Source organism: Eubalaena glacialis, chromosome 19 (assembly GCF_028564815.1).
Source record: "Eubalaena glacialis isolate mEubGla1 chromosome 19, mEubGla1.1.hap2.+ XY, whole genome shotgun sequence".
Classification (NCBI taxonomy): Eukaryota; Metazoa; Chordata; class Mammalia; order Artiodactyla; family Balaenidae; genus Eubalaena; species Eubalaena glacialis.
Window position 1 is genome coordinate 2669555 of NC_083734.1, and position 20952 is coordinate 2690506.

The 20952-nt window shown below is 54.9% G+C and overlaps 1 protein-coding gene across 1 annotated transcript; it reads left to right on the forward strand.

The window, feature by feature from the left end:
* Positions 1-996: 996 nt before the first annotated feature.
* Positions 997-6305, forward strand: RNF112 (ring finger protein 112). The gene is made up of 14 exons (XM_061175520.1): positions 997-1050; positions 1199-1239; positions 1738-2023; positions 2146-2352; positions 2463-2591; positions 2748-2852; positions 3275-3325; positions 3592-3648; positions 3727-3801; positions 3908-4025; positions 4209-4375; positions 4451-4504; positions 4625-4699; positions 4830-6305. The coding sequence occupies exons 1-14, from the start codon at positions 997-999 to the stop codon at positions 5298-5300; spliced, it is 1890 nt and encodes a 629-aa protein (XP_061031503.1). The 3' UTR covers positions 5301-6305.
* Positions 6306-20952: the final 14647 nt, after the last annotated feature.

Below are 20952 nucleotides of genomic sequence, written 5' to 3' on the forward strand. Positions count from 1 at the left end.
GGGATGAGGGCCCCACTGCAGGCACTGGGCAAAGGTGTGGAGGTGGGGGAGGGAGGGCTGCCGAGGAAGGTTCAGGCCCTCGGATGCGGACCAGGAACTTCGGCTTTCGATCCGATGGGAGTAGGGAGCCATGGCAGGTGTTTGAGCAGCAAGGGGTCGGCTGTGCCCAGGGGTCTGGGCTGGCAGCGAACTGGGGGGTGGATGGGAGGAGCCCGGGTGAGAGGCAGTTAGAAGGGCCAGGGGTAACTGTCACAAGCTTGAAGGAGGGTGAAAGTCACTGGAGGAGGAAGACACCAGGGGACACGCAGCCGACGTCAGAACAGCCCAGGGTGCTGAGGAAAGCTGCAGCTGGGACAACCTGAGGGAGGGACGTGCAGGCCACAGGCAATGGGGTGGCATCACGGGCCCCGCACTTGGCAGGTGCCCAGTACAGAGACCATCCATGGGAGGAAGGAGGCCATCGTGGCTCTAGGTCAGCACAGGTCATGCTCTCTCCCCGTTCCCACAGCCCTGCCTTCTGCACCCCCTGCCCAGTGGCCCCGGAAGAACCCCGCTGGGCCAGCAGGGGCAGTGCCAGCCTAGTCCCGTGTCTACCGCGCACCCATGTGGCTTCCTCCCCATCCACCCTCCCCCTCCCTGTCCTTATCTTTCCCTCCCGTCTCCATGGCGACTCACCACCCCGGCTTGCCTGCATCCCAGCCTCTGCCAGGGATTCTGGGCCCGGCTCCGTCCCTCCCTCCGGAGCCCTGGTTCCCGCAGTCCTGTCTCCTCCCCCTGGGGTGAGTCCAGAGGCAGCCTCCTCTCTGCCGACTGTCACATCCATTTTCCAGCCCTGCCGACTTGTGTCCTCTGGGGAGACCCCCCCCCAGCCTCCACTGGCCACAGCTCCGCCAGCCCTTCCAGGAGGGAAGCCATCCTCAGCGCCGCCAAAGGTCTCCTGGGTGTCCTCCCTGCTCCCGGACCCTCTCCCGGACCCTCTCCCCACGCCAGCCTCCCATGCCGAGGTCTGCCTTGTCAGTCATTTCCTTTTGTCACCGGCTTGGCAAACAGGTGAGTCTTTGGTCCTGAGACCTGGGGGTGGGGACTGGGTCTGCAGAGGGAGGATGGGGGCACCTGGAATCCAGGATGAAGATAGAAGTCTGGATTCCCTTCTAAATAACATTTTTGGGATTTTTTTTCTCCCCAATTTCTCCCCAAGGAGAGAAAACAGAGCTTCATGGGCAACAGCAGGAACAGTTGGTAAGTGGCAGGGCCTGGCGGCGGGACTGGGGCCTGGAGGCCTGCCCCAGGGGAGGCAGCGCGAGGTTGGGGCTGCCAGGCTGTGGAGGGAGGGACGGGAAAATCAGGTGGGTGCTGCAGCGAGGCAGATGCCAGCTCAGAGCTGGAATCTTCCAAGAGCCACCTGCAGCCCCACGGGAGGCCTCTCCTTATGGTCCCCGCTGCCCGAGGGAGGTAGTAGAAGGGATCCCCTTGGGGTCTGGAAAGGTCAGTGGCCCCTGGAGGGACCCCTCCCCTCGCAGCAGGAGGCCATGGGGGAGGATTTCCGTGGGCGTCTGTGCCAGGCTCCGGGCAGGGTGCACCATCTTGTCTGTTCACCCCATCCTTCCCTCCTGGACCGTTAGAAACGGGGCAGACCCGGGCGGGAACTTGCCCACGACGGCTCCATCCAGGCTTCCCCGTCTCAGGCTCCCTCTGACTGCTGCTCTGGGGTCCCCGCGCCCCGCACACCGCCCCCAGGTCCCACGCACCGTTCCCCAAGTTGGAGCTGGGGCTGGGGTCCCGGCCTGTGGCGCCCCGGGAGCCGCCCGCCTGCTCCATCTGCCTGGAGAGGCCGCGCGAGCCCATCTCTCTGGACTGCGGCCACGACTTCTGCCCGCGGTGCTTCAGCACCCACCGTGTCCCCGGCTGCGGGCCGCCCTGCTGCCCCGAGTGCCGCAAGACCTGCAAGCAGAAGAAGGGCCTCCGGGGCCTGGGGGAGAGGATGAGGCTCCTGCCGCGGAGGCCGCTGCCCACCGCGCTGCAGGTGCGCAGGCCTCGTCCCCACCGGGGGCTTTGACCTCACACTGGGGTGTCCGGGAGGGAGGCGGAGCTCGGGGTGGATGCTCCCCAGCCTGGGTGCTCAGGGAGCCCTGTCTCCGGGCCCAGGAGACCTGCGCGGTGAGGGCCGAGCCGCTGCTGCTGGTGCGTGTCAACGCCTCCGGGGGCCTCATCCTGAGGATGGGGGCCATCAACCGCTGCCTGAAGCACCCGCTGGCCAGGGACACCCCCGTCTGCCTCCTTGCTGTCCTGGGAGAGCGGTACTCAGGGAAGACCTTCCTCCTAAACCACCTGCTTCAGGGCCTGCCCGGCCTGGTGAGGGCGGGGCTGGGCCAGGGGCTGGGCCAGGGGCAGGGACCCAGCCTGGCTTGGGGAGGGGAGGGGGCCAGATGGGCCAATGGATGCTCTGCTTCTCTGCCCCACAGGAGCCCGGCGAGGGCGGCTGGCCGAGGGGAGGGGGCTCCGGGCAGGGCTTCCGGTGGGGAGCCAACAGCCTCACCAGGGGCCTCTGGATGTGGAGCCATCCCTTCCTGCTGGGGAAGGAGGGGAGGAAGGTGAGGGGGGAAGGGGCAGAGGAGTCCAGACCGGCTCACGGAGAAGGGAATCGGGCAGGAAAGCTCTGGGGGCCGGGACGAGAAGATGGGGTGGGCAGAGACACCTGGGGGGCGCAGCAGGCTGACCCCTCAGTGTGCACCCCTGCCTCCACACAGGTGGCCGTGTTCCTGGTGGACACGGGGGACGCCATGAGCCCTGAACTGAGCAGGGAAACGAGGACCCGGCTTTGCGCCCTTACCTCCATGCTGAGCTCCTACCAGGTGAGGCCCCCCAGCCCCTCTGCCTGCCCTGCTCCTCTCTCGCCACCCACACCAGGGCCATCCCAGCCCGGTCTGGCCCTCCAAGCCCCGGGGACCGTCCCCTTTATCCCGGAGGCTCCTGTGTCTGGGGTCCCCGCAGGTTCTGGGGGTGTCCCTGCAAGGGGGTGCCCCCAGTCAGTGTGAAGGTCCTAAAGGTGGGTCGGAGATCCCTGGGGCAGCTGAAGGTCTGTGGACCGTTCCCCTGCCTGCCCTCCACCCCTCGCGGCCAGGCCAGCCCTGCCCTGCAGGCTGCGGGGGGACCCCCGGGCTGGTCGCTCGCACCTGAGCCCCACGGTCTGCCTGGGGCTCCTTCCTCACCGGGGTCTTCCCAGTGTCTCTTTGCCTTCACAGACCCTCTTCCACCTTGTTCTCCTTGGTTCCAGATCCTCACGGCCTTCCAGGAGCTGAAGGATACAGACCTGGAATATCTGGAGGTGAGGAGACAGCTGCTCTTGGGGCTGCACCCTGTCCCTGCCCTGACCGTGAGGCCAGCGGTGCCTTTCAGCTCTGGCCCAGGATTTTGTGACCTGGAGCAGGACTGGGGGGCTGGGGGCAGAGGGTAAACCAGGACATGCCTGGTCGGGGAGAGGTAGGAGGGTCCTGGGGCCAGGAGCCGGGAGGGTGTCCTCCAGTGGCCCAGGGGGAGGGGAGGCACAGCCCTTGGAGTGGCCCAGCCATGACCCCTGTGCCCCGTCCCCAGATGTTTGTCCACGTGGCCGAGGTGATGGGCAGGCATTACGGGATGGTGCCAATCCAGGTGAGATGCCCGTTTCTGGACTCGTCACCCCAGACTCCGACACCCCGGCTGCTGCTATCAGCACCCCTTCTCTTCCAGCACCTGGATCTCTTAGTTCGTGACTCATCCCACCCCAGCAAGGCGGGGCAGGGGCATGTAGGCGACATCATCAAGGTGAGGGAGGGGATGGGGCGGGGGTGTAGACGGGGCAGAAGGTCAGTTAGCCGGGGAGGGGTCCTGTCAGCGAGCCCGCTCAGAGCGCATCCCCACTCCTCTCTAGAAGTCGTCTGGCAAATACCCCAAGGTTCAGGGGCTGCTCCAAGGAAGGCGAGCCCGCTGCTGCCTCCTGCCAGCTCCCAGGAGGCGGTGGGCGAGCAAAGGCCACGGAAGCCCGGGAGGTGAGTGTCCCAGGAGCAAAGCCTCCCCAGCCTGCCCTCCTCCTCCCCCTCTTCCTCTCCTCCTCCTTCTCCTCCCCCTCTTCCTCCTCCTCCTCCTCTCCTCCTTCTCTCCCGACACCCCTTTCTCCTCCTGAAGCCGGTCCTGCTTACCAGGCACCTCTGCATGAGGACTCTCTTCCTCAGACACAGATGATGATGCTGGCCACCTCCGCGCCTACGTGGCCGATGTGCTGAGCGCGGCCCCCCTGCACGCCAAGAGCCGCTGCCAGGGCTACTGGAGCGAGGGGCGCCCCGCAGCCCGGTGGGACAGACGCCTGCTCACGGGGCAGCAGCTGGCTCAGGAAATCAAGGTGTGAAAGCTCCCCGGAGCCCCAGGAGACCCGCTGGCCCCCGCGCCCCCTGACCCCCCGATGCTGTCTCCGCAGAACCTCTCGGGCTGGATGGGCAGGACGGGGCCTGGGTGCGCCTCTCCGGATGAGGTATGGGGCTACGGGGAGGACGCGGGTGGGAGGCGAGCCGGGCGCCCCGAGATGGAGCGGGGGACCCGGCGGCGCCCAGCGGGGGAAAGGAGGGAGGCAGCCGGGTTTTGCTGTGGACAGATGGCTGCCCAGCTGCACGACCTTCGGACGGTGGAAGCTGCCAAGAAGGAGTTTGAGGAGTACTTGCGGCAGCAGGTGAGCCTCGGGCCCCAGCAGGCCAGGCGTCCTGCAGAAGAGGGGCCGGTCTTTGGGCAGGGGGCGGCCAGCGTCCGGTGGGAGGCACCTGGGCTCCAGGTCAGGGCCCCTTCTTTCTCGTCCATCACAGGACGTGGCCACCAAGCGCATATTCTCTGCGCTCCGGGTGCTGCCAGACACCATGCGGAACCTCCTGTCGGCCCAAAAGGACGCGCTCCTGGCTCGGCACGGGGCGGCCTTGCTATGCACGGGGAGGGAGCAGACCTTAGAGGCCCTGGAGGCCGAGCTGCAGGCCGAGGCCAAGGCCTTCATGGACTCCTACACCGTGCGCTTCTGCGGCCACCTGGCCGCTGTGGGCGGCGCCGTGGGCGCGGGGCTCATGGGCCTGGCGGGGGGCGTGGTGGGCGCCGGCATGGCCGCCGCGGCGCTGGCCGCAGAAGCTGGGATGGTGGCCGCAGGAGCTGCGGTGGGGGCCACAGGGGCGGCCGTGGTCGGGGGAGGCGTGGGTGCCGGGTTGGCGGCCACGGTGGGCTGCATGGAGAAGGAGGAGGACGAGGGAGTGCAGGAGGGGGACCGGGAGCCCCTGCTGCAGGAGGAGTGACCGCCCGCCAGATGCTCCAGGGAAGGAGAGCTGCCGGGGGGAGGGGAGGGATGGGGGCCGCTGTTCCAAGGGCCCCTGTGTGCCACACCACCCTGGTTGAACGCCCCATCCGGGTGGTGACCGAGAATCGAGGAGGCCTCAGGGCCGGCAGCAGAGTGTGAGCCTGAACGGTCCGGGGCGTTTCTGTTGCAGACGACTGCTAACCTGCCTCTCCTCCCAGATAAACTGGGCCCCAGGGTCTCCCGCCAAGATCGGGGCCTACCCTCCCCGCCCTGGCTTATTTCCCGGGACGGTAGGGGGGCTGAGCGGGCGCCATTCTGGAAGTCCCCCCTTCAGAGACGGGAGCAGCCCCAGGACGGGTGACCTAGGTGTTCAAGATTGGGAGCCCTGATAAGAGGCTGGGGAAGGAACAGGAGGGGCCACCGGGCAAAGCCAAAGAGTCCGGGTGGTGCACGGTGGCCTAACCCCCCGAGTGGAGCCTCTTTCCAAAGCTACCCCAGCAGGACGGGGGCCACCCCCTTCTCCCGCAGCCCCGGGGAGCCCACATGTGCACCGTGAATGGGGTTCCCTTACGTGTCCCTCGTGGTTGTGCCCTTTGTCCAGCCTGGTCAGTGCCCACGTTCTTTGTGGAATGCCATCCCAGCAACGGGTCAAAAGCCAAAGAAAAACACCTGTAGCTGCATTCTGAGCTACATCGACAGCCCTCATAGCAGATTCTATGAAAGTCCCGGGGGGACACATCCGTGGGACATTCTCGCCCCCCTCAGCCTAGGGGAGACACCTCCATCCACGTTAGCAGGAGACCTGGATGCAGCCCCCAGGAGGATAGGAAAGCCCCCCAAGGAAGGCTTCTAGGCTGTTAAACTGCAAACGATTAATAGGCGCATCATACGAAAAATAAAATGTGTGTGCGTGAGTGTCAGCTTCCCAGTCAATTATTGAAACATCTCCTGAATCAGCCTACCCAGGGCTTTGGGGACGGGCGGTGAGCCAAGGCGCTCCGTGACAGGGACCTGTGGACAGGAAGAGGGACCGAAATTCCAGAGATGTGGGATCCAAGCGCAGGAGGGCTCAGGCCAGAGGCTGAGGGCACGGCCATCTGCACAGGCTTGTCCACGAGGACTTGGGGTCCTGCTCCCCTGGTCTCTCCTGCCTTAGCTGACCCCGTGAGAGGTTGCCACCTGGCATCTGTCCCAGCAGAAGGAGAGGGTGGAGGTTGATGGGGGGTGGCTGGGGAGCCGGAAGCAGGAGGGGCCCGGACCACTCCCACGGGCTAGCCGCCGGGCAAGCACCTGCGGCTCTGCCCCGACCCCAGGTCGCCATCTCAGCATTACAGATGCAAACCCAGGGAGGGGAAGTCTCAGCTGATGCTCCCCAGCTGGCTGATGGCAGAAGGGGAGCCTCGAACTCCTGATCCCCCAGATGGTGTCCCCCGCAGGGTCAGTTGTGCTGAAATTGAGACGCTCCCCTCCAGGTCCAGCTCTGGGAAGCAGTGTCAGGAGACAGAGGCAGAAGGACGTGGTCTGGGACACACGGGTCAGCAGTAGAAGCTGCAGCCCGCAAGCTGGGGACAAAATAACGATGCAGAGAAATCCCAAAGCCAGGCTGGGGATGGGTGGGGTGGAGACGGAGGACTGAGGGTGACTGTTGAACTTCTGGGGTTGGGGTTAGAGGTGGGGACAGGGCCCAGACTTTGTGTGTTTGTCAAGAAACGTTTTCTGGAAGCATCTCTCTGGGTTGTTCCGTTGCCATCTGGCGGACACATGAGCTATAGAAGCTCCCAGACTTTGGGGCTGGCAGGCTCAGGAATGTGGCGGAGCCTCAGAGGAGTCAGGGAGGGAGGGTGCTGTCTAGCTAGAGCCCGCACCCCACCCCCACTGCCAGCGCTGGAAGGGACTGCAGTGCGCTGCTTCCCCTGCTCTTTGGACAGAAGGGGAGACTGGCCCGGCGGGCGAGTGCTCTGCAGAGGCCAGAGGAGCCATATTAAGTAGTATTTGTCTTGTGCCTTATAGCTCTCAAAGCATCTTCCCAAACAGCATCTCCCTAAAGCCTGGAAACCACCCCGTGCAGCACATCGAGTACCCGTTTTTAACAGAAGCTCAGAGAAATGATGTGTCTCCATTGAAAAAAACTAGTCAGGGGTGAGCCGGGACTTGAACACACGGTCTCTGATGCCAAATTCCTTGCTCAGGTGAGCCGTCACCCCACAGCCTCCCAGATCCCGAGAACAGGCCTCTGGGTCCCAAACCTGATGCTTCCGACACTGGTTCTGTAGTTCACGAGAGCCCAGGTGACTGTGCCGAGGCCTTGCAGCCCGGCTGGTGGCTCTCCTCTCTGGCGAAGGTCACCGACTCCAAGGTCCGGGTTAGAGATCTGGTGACTTAGCCTGCGGTTCCTGCTTCTGAGGCCTCCGTGGCACTGAAAATGTCAGTGACACGACGCAAGGGAAGCTGCATCCTTAGCCCCGCCATGGGCTGAAGTGTATCACCCCTGCCCCCTTCCCCCCCCACCCCATGCCCCAGTTCATATGTCAAAATCCTAGTGCCCAATGTGATGGGACTAGGGGGTGGGACCTTTGGGAGGTAATTAGGTCTTGAGGGTGCAGCCCTTGTGTATGGGATTAGTGCCCTTGTTAGAGATTAGAGACCCCACAGAGCCCACTACCCTCTTCCACGTGTGAGGACCCAGCCGGCTATGCACCAGAAAGTGGGCCCTCACCAGCCACTACAGTGCGTCTGCTGGCCCCATAATCTTGGACTTCCAACCTTCTGAACCATGAGAAATAAATGTTGTTGTTTACAAGCTGCCCCATCTGTGGATTTTGTTACAGCAGCCCCTGACAGAGGGAGAATTTACAAATAGTTTTCTCTAGGAAAAGTCCTAGGAAAAAGGAGGGGGGAGAAAAATCTCTTTCCTTTTAATAACAAGGGAAAATTCAATCTTATTTTTACTTACCCTCACGATTTTCCCTTTTGTTGCTATTTTATTTTATAAATTTATTTATTTATTTATTTGTTTGTTTGTTTGTTTTTGGCTGCGTTGGGTCTTTTTCGCTGTGTGTGGGCTTTCTCTAGTTGCGTCGAGCAGGGGCTACTCTTCATTGCGGTGCGCGGGCCTCTCATTGTGGTGGCTTCTCTTGTTGCAGAGCACGGGCTCTAGGCGCATGGGCTTCAGTAGTTGTGGCTCACGGGCTCTAGAGCGCAGGCTCAGTAGTTGTGACGCACGGGCTTAGTTGCTCCGTGGCACGTGGGATCTCCCCGGACCAGGGCTTGAACCCGTGTCCCCTGCATTGGCAGGCAGATTCCTGACCACTGCACCACCAAGGAAGCCCTTGTTGCTATTTTATAGTAGTGTGATAGGCTGGGACCTGGGACTCTACTGGAGAGCTTGCACCTGGATAAAGGTCTCCTCGAGCAGCGGATACAGAGAATCTACACCGGACTAAAAATAACTGTGTGCATGCTCAGCTGGGGGCAATTCTGAGCAATAAGATACAAAAAGGCCACAAACCAACTGCCAGTGCTGAGGTGCCGGGAGCAAAAGCAGGGAACTGCGCATGCACCCTGCACACGGCACCAGCAAGGGGGTGGGCAGCCCACCTGAGCTGCCCCTCCGGCCCCTCCCACCAGCCCGCCCCCACCCCACCCCATTTAAGGGACCAGCCCGCCCACCTAGGGAGCAGCACCTGTTACTTGTTCTAGCTCCCTCCTGCTGCAGCAGAAACGCCAGTAAAGCCTTGTCTGAGTTCCTCGTCTGGCCGCTTATCAATTTCTATTGATTTAAGAGTCCAAGGACCCGGGTCAGTATTATACTTTGTGATGACTCTGGCGGGAAGTCCTTGGGGCCTTTTACAGCCCCCCCAGGAGAGGATGTAGGCCCCTCCGGGACCACCAAACGCAGCTTCCCTGCGGGTGATGAGCAGCGGCCTAGACCTCTTGCTTCAGCTTCTCCGCGTTTGGTAAGTCTGCCTTCGTCACCCCGAGGGTCTCAGCACCCTTACTCAGGCATCGCTTCCGCCTCCCCTTGGTCCTTTCCCTCTCCTGATCTCTCTACTTCTCTCTGCCCTCTCCTCCTTCTGTCCTCTCCTTCCGAGGGAGCGGATGTTGGGCAGCTACAGCATCCCTCCTCTCAGCTGTGAGACCTGCTCCCGCTGGCTGGCAGCAGTCACCTTGACAGGTGACAAACAGGTGGGAGATGTACAACCGGCTGGTTTCTGGGCTCGAGCACCCCCGGGGGCAGTGGACGGGGTGCTTGGCCGTTTCTGGCTGCAGGTTGACTGGTGCCTGAATAGACACCCGCAGGGGCGGGTTGAAACGGCAACCTCTGTCTCTCTTTCTCTTTTTCAGTGTTTTCTGTCCCTCCTCTTTCCCTCGCCCTTGGTCCTCACACCTACACTCCGTCCGTTTCATCTTGGAGACTTCCTGTTAGGTCACCTTTTTCACAGCTCCCCCCCTCCCCCCGGTACTTTTCTGTTCTCTGTTCCCAACTCCAGCTGGCAGGAGGCCACCTCGTGGTGACACCATTGCTTTGTTTCTTGTCTGAGTCTTTAAGTTTCTGTCGTTGGTACATGTTGAATTTTAAAGTGAATTTTAAAGGATCTATGTTTTACGTGGTTTTGTCTGTCCAGCCGCGTCTGTGAATCTCTGCCGGGCACAGGTCAAGCACTTAAGCCTTGAAATACACACACAGTCCATGTTGCCTGAGACTCCAGCCTTGGGATACTTAGTAGGACTTTAAAAAATTAGCCTACTGATTAAAAAGAGTCCAAGGACCTGGGTCGGTAACAGTAACACTACAATTTCTAATGATCTCCATTGCTGTTTCTACCTTTCTCTTAGTATTTTGCAGCCATTGAAATATTCAGTGATTCTATAGTAAAGAATTATCAGAATACAATGGGATGAATTAGAAAATTCAGTACAATCGTGATGTGGGGAGAAATCTTTAAATGCATACCAATGTCAAAGACAACGGTCCCCAAAATGGAGTCACTGATGCTGAGCCCCACGTCACCAGACTTCACTTAATTACAGTTTCAGCCTCTCCCAGAAATAGGATCTTAAACCAGGGAATCAGGAATCCCCTGATCAGCACCAGTGAGGTCACCTTGCCTGGTGGACCCAGGCATCCCCTAAAGGGAAGTGACCTTGCAGTAACCAACCCCCTTTTTTTGCGGAGTATAACTTCCTGTTCCCACTCCTTCTGCCTGTAAAAGCCTTTCACTTTGTACAGCTCCTTGGAGCGCCTCTCTGTGTGCTAGGTGGGATGCTGCCGGATTCATGAATCATTGAACAGAGCCAGTAAGATCTTTGAAATGTACTCAGCTGAATTTTGTTTTTTAACATGCTCTTCTAAATTCTCAGCTGGGGCCCATGTAACAAAAGCCAGATTAACAAGAGAAAAGCACACAGATTTATTTAATGTAAGTTGTCTGTGACATGGGAGCCTTGGTAAGGAAATGAAGGCCTGAAGAGGTGGTTTCACCTGCACGTTTTCATGCTGGGCTTGATGACAAGTGGGAAGTCGTGTGGAAATGTTCTAGAACAGGAAGGGTATGAGCTACGTGGAGTGAACGGGGGAACTTGGCAAGGCCTGTCCGTGCAGTTTTCTTCCCTCTTCCCTCCATCCTTGGAGATAGAGATGCTTCTTTCCTCCGGGTATGGGAGGGGGTCACCTCTCACATGACAGTTTTATGACTGGTTTCAGGGGAAGGTCAGAAAGTTCTTCCTGAACCTCCCATTTCTCAAATTCCTTCAGCTTAAAATATTCAGGGACTTCCCTGGCGGTCCAGTGGTTAGGACTCCGAGCTGCCACTTCAGGGGGCGCAGGTTCAATCCTTTGTTGGGGAACTAAGATCCCATAAGCCACATGGCACAGCCAAAAAAAAAAAAAAAAAAAAAAAAATCAGCATGCCAAGGCATCAAATTTTGGGGCAGTGTGTCCCAAACCCCACTGACAAGCAACGTGCAAAAATTCCCCTTCTGCCATACATTAATTTTACAAACTGTGTTCACTTTGTTGCTTGCACTTTCACATGATGAACTATTGGAGTATCATTTTGTTGCTCACAAAGACTCAGCCAGTCTTAGCCTGAGGGATAGAATATCCCTCAGGGCCCAATAATCAAACGTTCTAAGAGTTTTTCTTGTAAGACCCAACGCATTTGTCCTGAGTTCCCTCCAATCACACAAGTAGCCTCACACTTACCTGATAACTTAGGCCCTTCAGTAGTTGTTCTACCATCCTAAATAATATTTCCCAGACACAAAAGGCAAAGGCACCCATGGCTGTTATCTAGTATCAAAGCACCTTGTGAGGGCTTCCCTGGTGGCGCAGTGGTTAAGAATCTGCCTGCCAATGCAGGGAACATGGGTTCGAGCCCTGGTCCAGGAAGATCCCACATGCTGCAGAGCAACTAAGCCCGTGCGCCACAACTACTGAGGCTGTGCTCTAGAGCCCGCGAGCCACAACTACTGAGCCCACACGCCACACCTACTGAAGCCCGTGTGCCTAGAGCCCGTTTTCTGCAACAAGGGAAGCCACCAAAATGAGAAGCCCGCGCACTGCAATGAAGAGTAGCCCCCGCTCACCGCAAATAAAGAAAGCCCGCGCGCAGCAACAAAGACCCAACGTAGCCAAAAATTAATTAATTTTTTAAAATTATATATTAAAAAAAGCACCTTGTGAGGTGCCCTTGGGAGGTTCAGATTCAGCTTTCATGGCTCTGGAGGCTCTAAGTGTCGAGGACAAACCCCCCTAGAGGCCATTTTCCACATCCGTGGAGATCAATAGTTGTATGATTGCAGTGGGTGTGTCAGCTGAGCTAGCGATGGTGTCTCGGAGCTGCGTGGTACTAAAGCTCAGCTACCTTATTGCTGAGAGGCCTCTGAGACCTTGTGGGGTGTTTTTGTTCCAGCCTTAAATTATTCCCAACAGTCCAATTCCACATTTCCCCCATTTCCATTTCAATTGTGTTTATATGTTTTCGTAATTGCCTCCAAGCACTAAGTTTACTAGTCAAAGTATTAACATCAAAAAAGCATCAGCTAGGGACTTGCCTGGCGGTCCAGTGGTTAGGACCTGGTGCTCTCACTGCCGAGGGTACAGGTTCAATCCCTGGTCAGGGAATTAATATCCTGCAAGCCGCATGGTGCAGCCAAAAAAAAAAATAAAAAGCATCAGCTAGAACTTGCCTGTCCTATTCCTCCAAGGATTGGCTCTAACAGGTCTCTTTTTGTCCTTGGATGGCCCCAAACAGACCCCTTAATAAACAGATTCCATAGAGGGCAGGCCCAGGAGGGACACAATTCCACTTATAAAGGCTCTTAGCCTCAGACACTGGGCATCACATTTGGGGTCTGAGTGTTGACAAGGATCCTCTCCTTGACCAAACCCAGGATCCTCTGAACTCTTCTCAACCAGGCCCTGACTTTTCGGCTTCCGTGTTCCTCTCTGCGTCGTCCAGTTTTAGCATAAGTCAGTTTAGCCGGAATCCCCTCTCTTGGTATCTGATCACCCCGGATATCTGATCAGGTTCCTCCCCGCACCCCCCAGGCGATGTCCCATCACCCCGGCCAGCCTTCAGCAAGAATCCAGTGAGCTTGGTTCAGCCAGGATCCCCCCTGTTCCCTGGTGTTTCCTCTTAATAATTTTCTGTCCACTGACCGCCTCCACCCTGCTCCCACTTTTCCTTGCTGTGTTTGGAGTTGAGCCCAATCTCACCTCCGCTGCAAGACTCCTACCCCTACCTCGATGTCCCCTGGAGGACAGTCGGCCTTGTGGTTCTTTACCAAGGGCCATGAGTGTGTTTTTCTTCAAGAGTAGCAAGATGCATGTTAGTTACTTTCACTTTAGTATTATCACAAATTACTCACAAAGAGGGTCCCAACTTTGCTTTGCGGATAATTGGATTGTTGGACTTCTGCGCCCAGACCATGTCTATATATTTGGGAAAACCGAGGAGACCATCACTGCAACAGAGAGAAACGGCAGTGTGGCAACACGTTTGTGGCCGGTGAATTGAGAGTCTTGGAGCAGCTGAGGCATCGCTGCTGTGAACAGGACGGTGGGGCTCCCTGCCGTGATAACTCCCCTGGAAAAGCTCTTCTCTGTTGAGTTCAGAACAATGTCGGTCATTCAAGGAAACTTGAGTCCACTCCTTGTGGGAACCTCCTTCACCTCGGAAGCATGGATCCAGCTGGGTTTTTCTCTCCTGTGGGGAGCCAGGTCAGGGCACGTGAAAGGGTCCCTCCCGGGGTGACAGCGCCCGAGTGCATGTGAAACTTCCTCTGGCCGGTCCCTCCAGGTCCTGCGACCTGAGGTCTCAGGGTTTTCAGGGAAAGCAGCTCTTTTTGGCGTTGGACCTGGTTATGAGAGGAGCCGGCACAAGAGCCCGTGCCCACGGGATATGGTCTCAGATCCAAGGTCACAGGCCCGCCAAACTCCAGTTTGTAAGTTCAGAGGGGGCAGTGGTGCTGCTGGGAAGGACGCTCCAGGCCGGTCCCACCCGGGAGAAGGCAGGACGAAGCTTCCAGAGTTGGGCTCATCTGCTCCACCTTGGAGGGTCAAGGGGACAGGGCGTACGCAGCACGATTCATGAACGACGGTGGACGTCAGGCCAGCTGGACATCCTGCAAACCACGCGACGAAACCTCTCACCTTCCACAGGCCTTGATTCTACGGAATCCACTGCCTGACGAAGCCGGTCCAGGAAACGTCCTGTGCTTTCCTGGCAGCAGCCTGACAAGCAGCACGTCTCTGGTATGTGGCGGACGCTGTCATCTGTTTGGTAAGAGCGTGGGGCCTGTCAAGTCCCTCTCGGACGACGGACTCACGTGATCCTGTGATGACACATCTCACCAGGCAGATGGGAGGTGTGGCACAGCAGTTGTTTTGTTGGCTGATAACCAGAGTTTGGTCACTTTTATTTTGGCCCCTTTCTCAACGCATTCGTCCATTTCCTTTCATGAAGCGTATTTTTGAAAATGAACAGCAGTTACCTCTTGAATTACAAGGGGGAACGTCCACGATTCAGCAGGGGCTTCTGCAACTGCGTCAGCCAAACAGCTTCCCCTAGAAACCGTCGTCAGCCTCACGTGGATGCTGCCACATCTGCTGATACATGAGCTGTGAAGCCCCGAACAACTCAGTGCTTAATTTCCTGTGAGATATTTTAGTTCCCACCACGGTCGAGAATGCCCTGTTTTCCCAGATTTTCCCTGTTGCAAAACAGGCCCTAAGCAGATGTTTACAGATATTTACTGTCTGTAGATTTGCTTTAAGTCTTTTTTTTAATATTTATTTTTATTATTATTTATTTGGTTGCACTGGGTCTTAGTTGCGGCAGGCGGGCTCCTTAGTTATGGCTCGCCGGCTCCTTAGTTGCAGCACGTAGCCTCCTTAGTTGCGGCTCCAGGGCTCATTAGCTGTGGCATGCGAACTCTTAGTTGCGGCATGCATGTGGGATCTAGTTCCCTGACCAGGGATCGAACCCGGGCCCCCTGCATTGGGAGCGCAGAGTCTTACCCACTGCGCCACCAGGGAAGCTCCCCTGCTTTAAGTCTTGAATTGAGAATGGTGGCCCCAGTGACTGCTAGTAGTTAACTCGGCTTGTGCTGATTTAATTCCAGGCAAAACCTAAGCTTCTGAGAGTTGCTGGCCACCCACCACGTCACAGAAGTCTTAACTCAGCCATTTGCATCCCGACACCTGACCCAGCTGGGGACGTGATCAACTCTGAACTTGGAACAGCATCGTCAGGTGAGTCAGACGAGGCCTATCATCTTCCTCGGTTGCCATTGTGTCGCCTGCCTGGCTGCTGACCAGGGTCTGGTTAGAGAGCATCGGGGCTGGATAATAATGCTCTTCCACAGCTAGTGGACGGCACGCCTGCAGTGCTGGGTGTCATGCACTTGAAAGAGGGCTGTCGGGGCACGTGGGACATGCAGATAAGTCCAATGACCCAAAGAGGGCTTGAGCCCTTTCAACCCATGTGTCTACTGCCACCACAGCTCTGAGGACAAACCCCGAAGCACCGGGAAGCAGGCTGTGGGCCTGGAGTCTGATGCCGATTTCGGACTTAAATTCTGCTGGTAGCGCCGCCTTTGTCTTCATGGCAGATCACGCAGAATGTTTGTTCAAAACTGGGAATCCTGGGGCTTCCCTGGTGGCGCAGTGGTTGGGAGTCTGCCTGCCAATGCGGGGGACACGGGTTCGAGCCCTGGTCTGGGAAGATCCCACATGCCGCGGAGCAGCTGGGCCCGTGAGCCACAACTACTGAGCCTGCGTGTCTGGAGCCTGTGCTCCGCGACAAGAGAGGCCGCGATAGTGAGAGGCCCGCGCACCGCGATGAAGAGTGGCCCCCGCTTGCCGCAACTGGAGAGAGCCCTCGCGCAGAAACGGTGACCCAACACAGCCATAAATAAATAAATTAATTAATTAATTAAGAAAAAAAAAATTGGGAATCCTCACAGCTGGGGAGAGCCTCCAGCCAACTTCAGTCGTTCAGAAGCTTCTTCAGATTCTAGGAATGGAATCAGAGGGTCTAGACTATTATCAGTCAGTTGCTCCATCAGAGCGTTTCGCCTGTTCTTGTAAACGCTGGAATCCGCCATGGAAAACATCCTACTAGTCCCCAAATTATCTAAGTTGCGTTTTCTGTCATAGGTCATTTCATCTGCAAAGTTGACCAACTCCTAGATGCTAACCCTCTGTGGCCTTCCACGGTGACTGCCCTGACTGCCCTGAGTATCTGATCTCAGTCTGAGAATCCTTCTCTCTCTGCCCGGGGAGGGAACGTAGCAAACTGAAGTCTTTGCATTACTCTTTAGTTTCTGAGGCTGCCAGCAAATCATCTACACTTGAATAGTTTTAGGTCCCTCCGGCAGGACAGATTTCCCTAAGATTTGTTGTGAAAGGTGAGACAAAATAGTAGGAGTCCTGAAAAACTCCTGAGTCCAGTGTTTTGCTATAAACACTGGACTCCTTCTCAGGTAAAAGCAAATGAAAATTTGGACTCAGAGGGACAGGAAAAAAAGAAAAAAGAAACACACAGGTCCACTGCAGCAAAGAAAAAGTTTGCAGACGACAGAATCAAGTCAGAAAAGTTGCAGAGGGACTTCCCTGGTGGTCCAGCGGTTAAGACTCTGTGCTCCCAATGCAGGGGGCCCGGGTTCGATCCCTTGTTGGGGAACTCGATCCCGCGTGCCGCAACTAAGACCCAGCATGCATGTGTGTACACATGCGTGCATGAATGAATGAATGAATAAATAAATAAATAAATAAATATTGCAGAGTTAGGGATGGGCAACAGGGGTGAGCAGAATAGCGAATTCACTTGCCTCGCTAAGGCCTGGTGCAAATCTCCACGGTGGCCAAACCTCACTCTCAAATTTTACCTCCCCTGCTGACTATGGAAGTGTGGGAGTGTGACAGCATGAGGATCCTTTTAAAAATTGTCCCTTGGGACTTCCCTGGTGGCACAGTGTGTAAGAGTCCGCCTGCCAATGCAGGGGACACGGGTTCGAGCCCTGGTCCAGGAAGACCCCACATGCTGCGGAGCAACTAAGCCCGTGTGCCACAACTACTGAGCCTGCGCTCTAGAGCCTGTGGGCCGCAACTGGGACAATTTTTATTTTTTATTTTTAAATTTTATTCATTTATTTTTTGGCTGTGTTGAGTCTTCGTTGCTGTGCGCAGGCTTTCTCTAGTTGCAGCGAGCAGGGGCTACTCTTTGTTGCGGTGCGCGGGCTTCTCATTGCGGTGGCTTCTATTGTTGCGGAGCACGGGCTCTAGGCACGCGGGCCCAGCAGTTGCAGCACATGGGCTCAGTAGTTGCGGCTCGCGGGCTCTAGAGCACAGGCTCAGTAGTTGTGGCACACAGGCTTAGTTGCTCCGTGGCATGTGGGATCTTCCCGGACCAGGGCTCGAACCCGTGTCCCCTGCATTGGCAGGTGGATTCTTAACCACTGCGCCACCAGGGAAGCCCAGTATTTGTCCTTTTGTAACTGGCTTATTTCATGGGGCATAATGTTTTCAAGGTTCATCCATGTTGTAGCCCATTTCCGAATTCCCTTCCTTTTTTAGTCATGCCTATTGATTTTTAGTTGGATGCTTGACACTGTAACTTTTATGTCTTTGGGTCCAAGATGTTGTTTAATTCCTTTAAAGAGTGTGGAGTTTTCTGTGAACAAATAGCTTAAAAGGATCAAACTGATCCCTAGTAGCTTAACTGTGTTCCAGAAAAAATGCAACAGTCTTTCAGGGAAGACAGTATTCAGCCTCATATATTACAAGGTTTTTCCGTGCTGGAATTCTTCTCACCCTGAGTGAGTGCCAATAATTGTTCAGTCTACAAGTTCCAGATCAGATTGCTGGGTGAAAAATCTCAGAGGCACTAAGCCAAAGATCAATTTGAAATACCATATTGGTATCAGTGAAGCCTGAAAACCATAAATCTAAAAACACACAAGTCCAATGGACTCACTCCTATTATAATAAATGCTGTTTATACTCCCAATATAATCCAGGCTCTGCTGGGATGTTATATCTCATGTGGATATTCTAACTTATCCTGTGTATTCTGAGTAATTGTTAGAGGTATCCAGACACTTAAAACCACCACCCCTCCAGTCAATCATATGTCCTAAAACGAATATCTGGAAGCTTCTAAAACAAAATTTATACAAGTCATTTAAAAAAAACTTCCAGAAGGGATAATTGATTCCCCTTTCATGCATACTCCACAGAATACAATTCCCACGAAGGGAATAAAACAACTAGAAAAAGTGGTTCAGACTTTTCTCTAACCTTCACGAAAGTCATAAATGATGCCACATGTGTTCTGAAGAACCAACAGACTAATCTAAATGCATTCGCTAAAGCAGTCGCGGACGATGGGATAGCCTTTGATTTGCCCTTAGCCTGCTGTAGCAAATGCCGCTTGTGATGCGTACATAAGTACAACAGGGCAGACAGAACAGTGTGTGACGAACCTGGAAGGAAATGGACCTGACTGTCTAAAGCAAACCCAACTAAATTCTGGGCCCTATTGGCTTTGAGACCTATAGGAAGCATTAAAAGTCATTTTGTTTGTGTTAATTGCCTATTTTACTGTTGGTTTACATGTCCTGTCCAGAGATTTTTTTTCCAACTGGAATATAGTTGATTTACAATATTGTGTTAGTTTCAGGTTTATAGCAAAGTGATTCAGTTATATATATATATTTTTCAGATTATTTTCAATTATAGGTTATTACAAGATACTAAATAGAGTTCCCTGTGCTATACAGTAAATCCTTGTTGCTTATTGATTTTATGTATAGTAGTTTGTTATTCTCATAATCCTAATTTATCCCTCCCCCCACCTTTGGTAATCATAAGTTTGTTTTCTATGTCTGTGAGTCAGTTTCTGTTTTGTATATAGATTCATTTGTATTATTTTTTAGATTCCACATATAAGTGATATCAAATAGCTTTTGTCTTTCTCTGACTTCACTAAGTATAGTATTCTCTAGGTCCATCCATGTTGCTGCAAATGGAAATATTTCATTCTTTTTTATGACTAGTATTCCATTGTGTGTGTGTGTGTGTATATATATATATATATATACACACACATACATACCACATCTTCTTAAGCCAGTCATCTGTTAATGGGCACTTGGGTTGTTTCCATGTATTGGCTATTGTAAATAGTGCTGCTATGAACATTGGGGGTGCATGTATCTTTTCAGATTAGAGTTTTTGTCTCTTCCAGTTGTATACTCAGGGATGGGATTGCTGGATCATATGGTAGCTCTATTTTTAGTTTTTTAAGGAACCTCCATACTGTTCTCCATAGTGGCTGCACAATTTACATTCCCACCAACAGTGCAAGAGGGTTCCCTTTTCTCCATACCCCCTCCAGCATTCGTTATTTGTAGACTTTTTAATGATGGCCATTCTGACCGGTGTGAGGTGACACCTCATTGTAGTTTTGATTTGCATTTCTCTAATAATTAGTGATGTTGAGCATCTTTTCATGTGCCTGTTGGCCACCTGTGTATCTTCTTTGGAGAGATGTGTATTTAGGTCTTCTGTCCATTTTTTTAATTGGGTTGTTTGTTTTTTCAATATTGAGTTGTGTGAGCTGTTTGTAAATTTTGGAGATTAACCCCTGGTCTGTCGCATCATTTGCAAATATTTTCTCCCATTCAGTAGGTTGTCTTTTCGTTTTGTCAGTGCTTTCCTTTGCTGTGATACATGTGTGTCCAGAGTTTTAAATGCTACTGCACAGCCATTGTCACATTAGATGTTTCAACAATGCATCCTACAACAGAAAGAAAAAAGAGATTAACCTTAAATCAACCAGAGAGTATGTGTAATACACATGCTTCTGATCTTAATCAGCAGAATCTTGACAAGGGTAAAAATCTGGACATCATGAATTAATGTCCTGCTGCCTGATGTCACCCGTCTGGCCAAAAGAGGAACCGAGAGAGAAAAAAAGCAGCCCCTGACATCTGGAACTGATCTGACACTTATAGCTAGATCTCAGTATGATCACAAGCTGTCTGAGGCTCACAGCCAGGCCGTTTTGTTCTGCAGGACATAAAAGCCCTCACAGACAATCAACCTCAGAGGTTACTGTGGTTACTCAGAGACCAGGATGAAATGAAACAAGACAAGCCTGCTTCATAGTTTTGTCTAAGAAAAGACATAAATGAGGTCACCCACAAAGCACCCAATCGTAGAACTGTCCCTGCTTCCTGGGAGCACTCCAGCCAGAGCAAAGCCAGGCTTCCTTAGATGCTGCACCAAACCACCTGCCTGATGCCCAGTCCTGTAACAGGTTCTTCCTCCCACCCTCCCACCAGCCCTCCCCTGCTGCCCACTGTCTGCATCTTCCTTCCCTCCAGCCAGTGAAATGCCAACGTGGTCACTTACACGTATGTTCCTGGCGCACTGGCTGAAGGGCAGCGGGCTGTGGATGTGCCCACAAGTGCCAGGCCTGTGGAGCAGGTGCGGCCAGGGTTCCCCTCTGCCACTTACCTGCTATGCTCCCCTGTCCATTCACTGCCATTCTCTGTGCCTTGGTTTCCCCGTATGCAAAACACAGGAAAGTTCTATCTCAAAGGGGGCTTGTTGAGCAATAACGAGAAGAGGCCCCAAAATAACAAAAGATAATAGCTGGTGACTGTTACGGCCCTTACCTGTCCCTGTCCTAAATTATTCCAACCACAGCTCAAGACTTGCCAGTCTTCCCAGGACACCAAACTAATTCAGGCCCCGTAAGAGGACCATGGCGGGCCAGGAAGGCTACTGTCCGCACTCAGCCGGCCCGGCGCCCGTGGTCCACATACCTCTCCCCCGGTGTGGACTGAGCAGAGCTGGGCAGCTGGCAACGTGGGCCAGGCAGTGGGGAAGGGCAGGCCGTGCTGGCCACAGCCCTGGACGGCTCACACACAGCTCCACTCCGGGCAGGCCCCCAAGTCCACAGCCACCACTGCGGCTCTCCGGGCCACCCAGGTGGGCCACGTTAGCTCAGGGCAGGCTCTCCCGCCAGGTGTGGCACGGGGCCCGCAGGCTAGCCCCCGGCTCTCCCTCACTGGGGAAATCGGCCAGCCTCCCCTGGATGAAAGGATTACCATGAGCTTTAATGTCTATAGGATCA

What these genes read in the sequence shown, in the direction of transcription:
- RNF112 (XM_061175520.1), top strand. Translation starts at nt 997, where the DNA reads ATGCCGAGGTCTGCCTTGTCAGTCATTTCCTTTTGTCACCGGCTTGGC. An exon ending in CCATGCTGAGCTCCTACCAG is followed by an intron (nt 2,853 to 3,274) that starts GTGAGGCCCCCC and finishes CCTTGGTTCCAG; the next exon opens with ATCCTCACGGCCTTCCAGGA. An exon ending in AGGCCACGGAAGCCCGGGAG is followed by an intron (nt 4,026 to 4,208) that starts GTGAGTGTCCCA and finishes TCTCTTCCTCAG; the next exon opens with ACACAGATGATGATGCTGGC.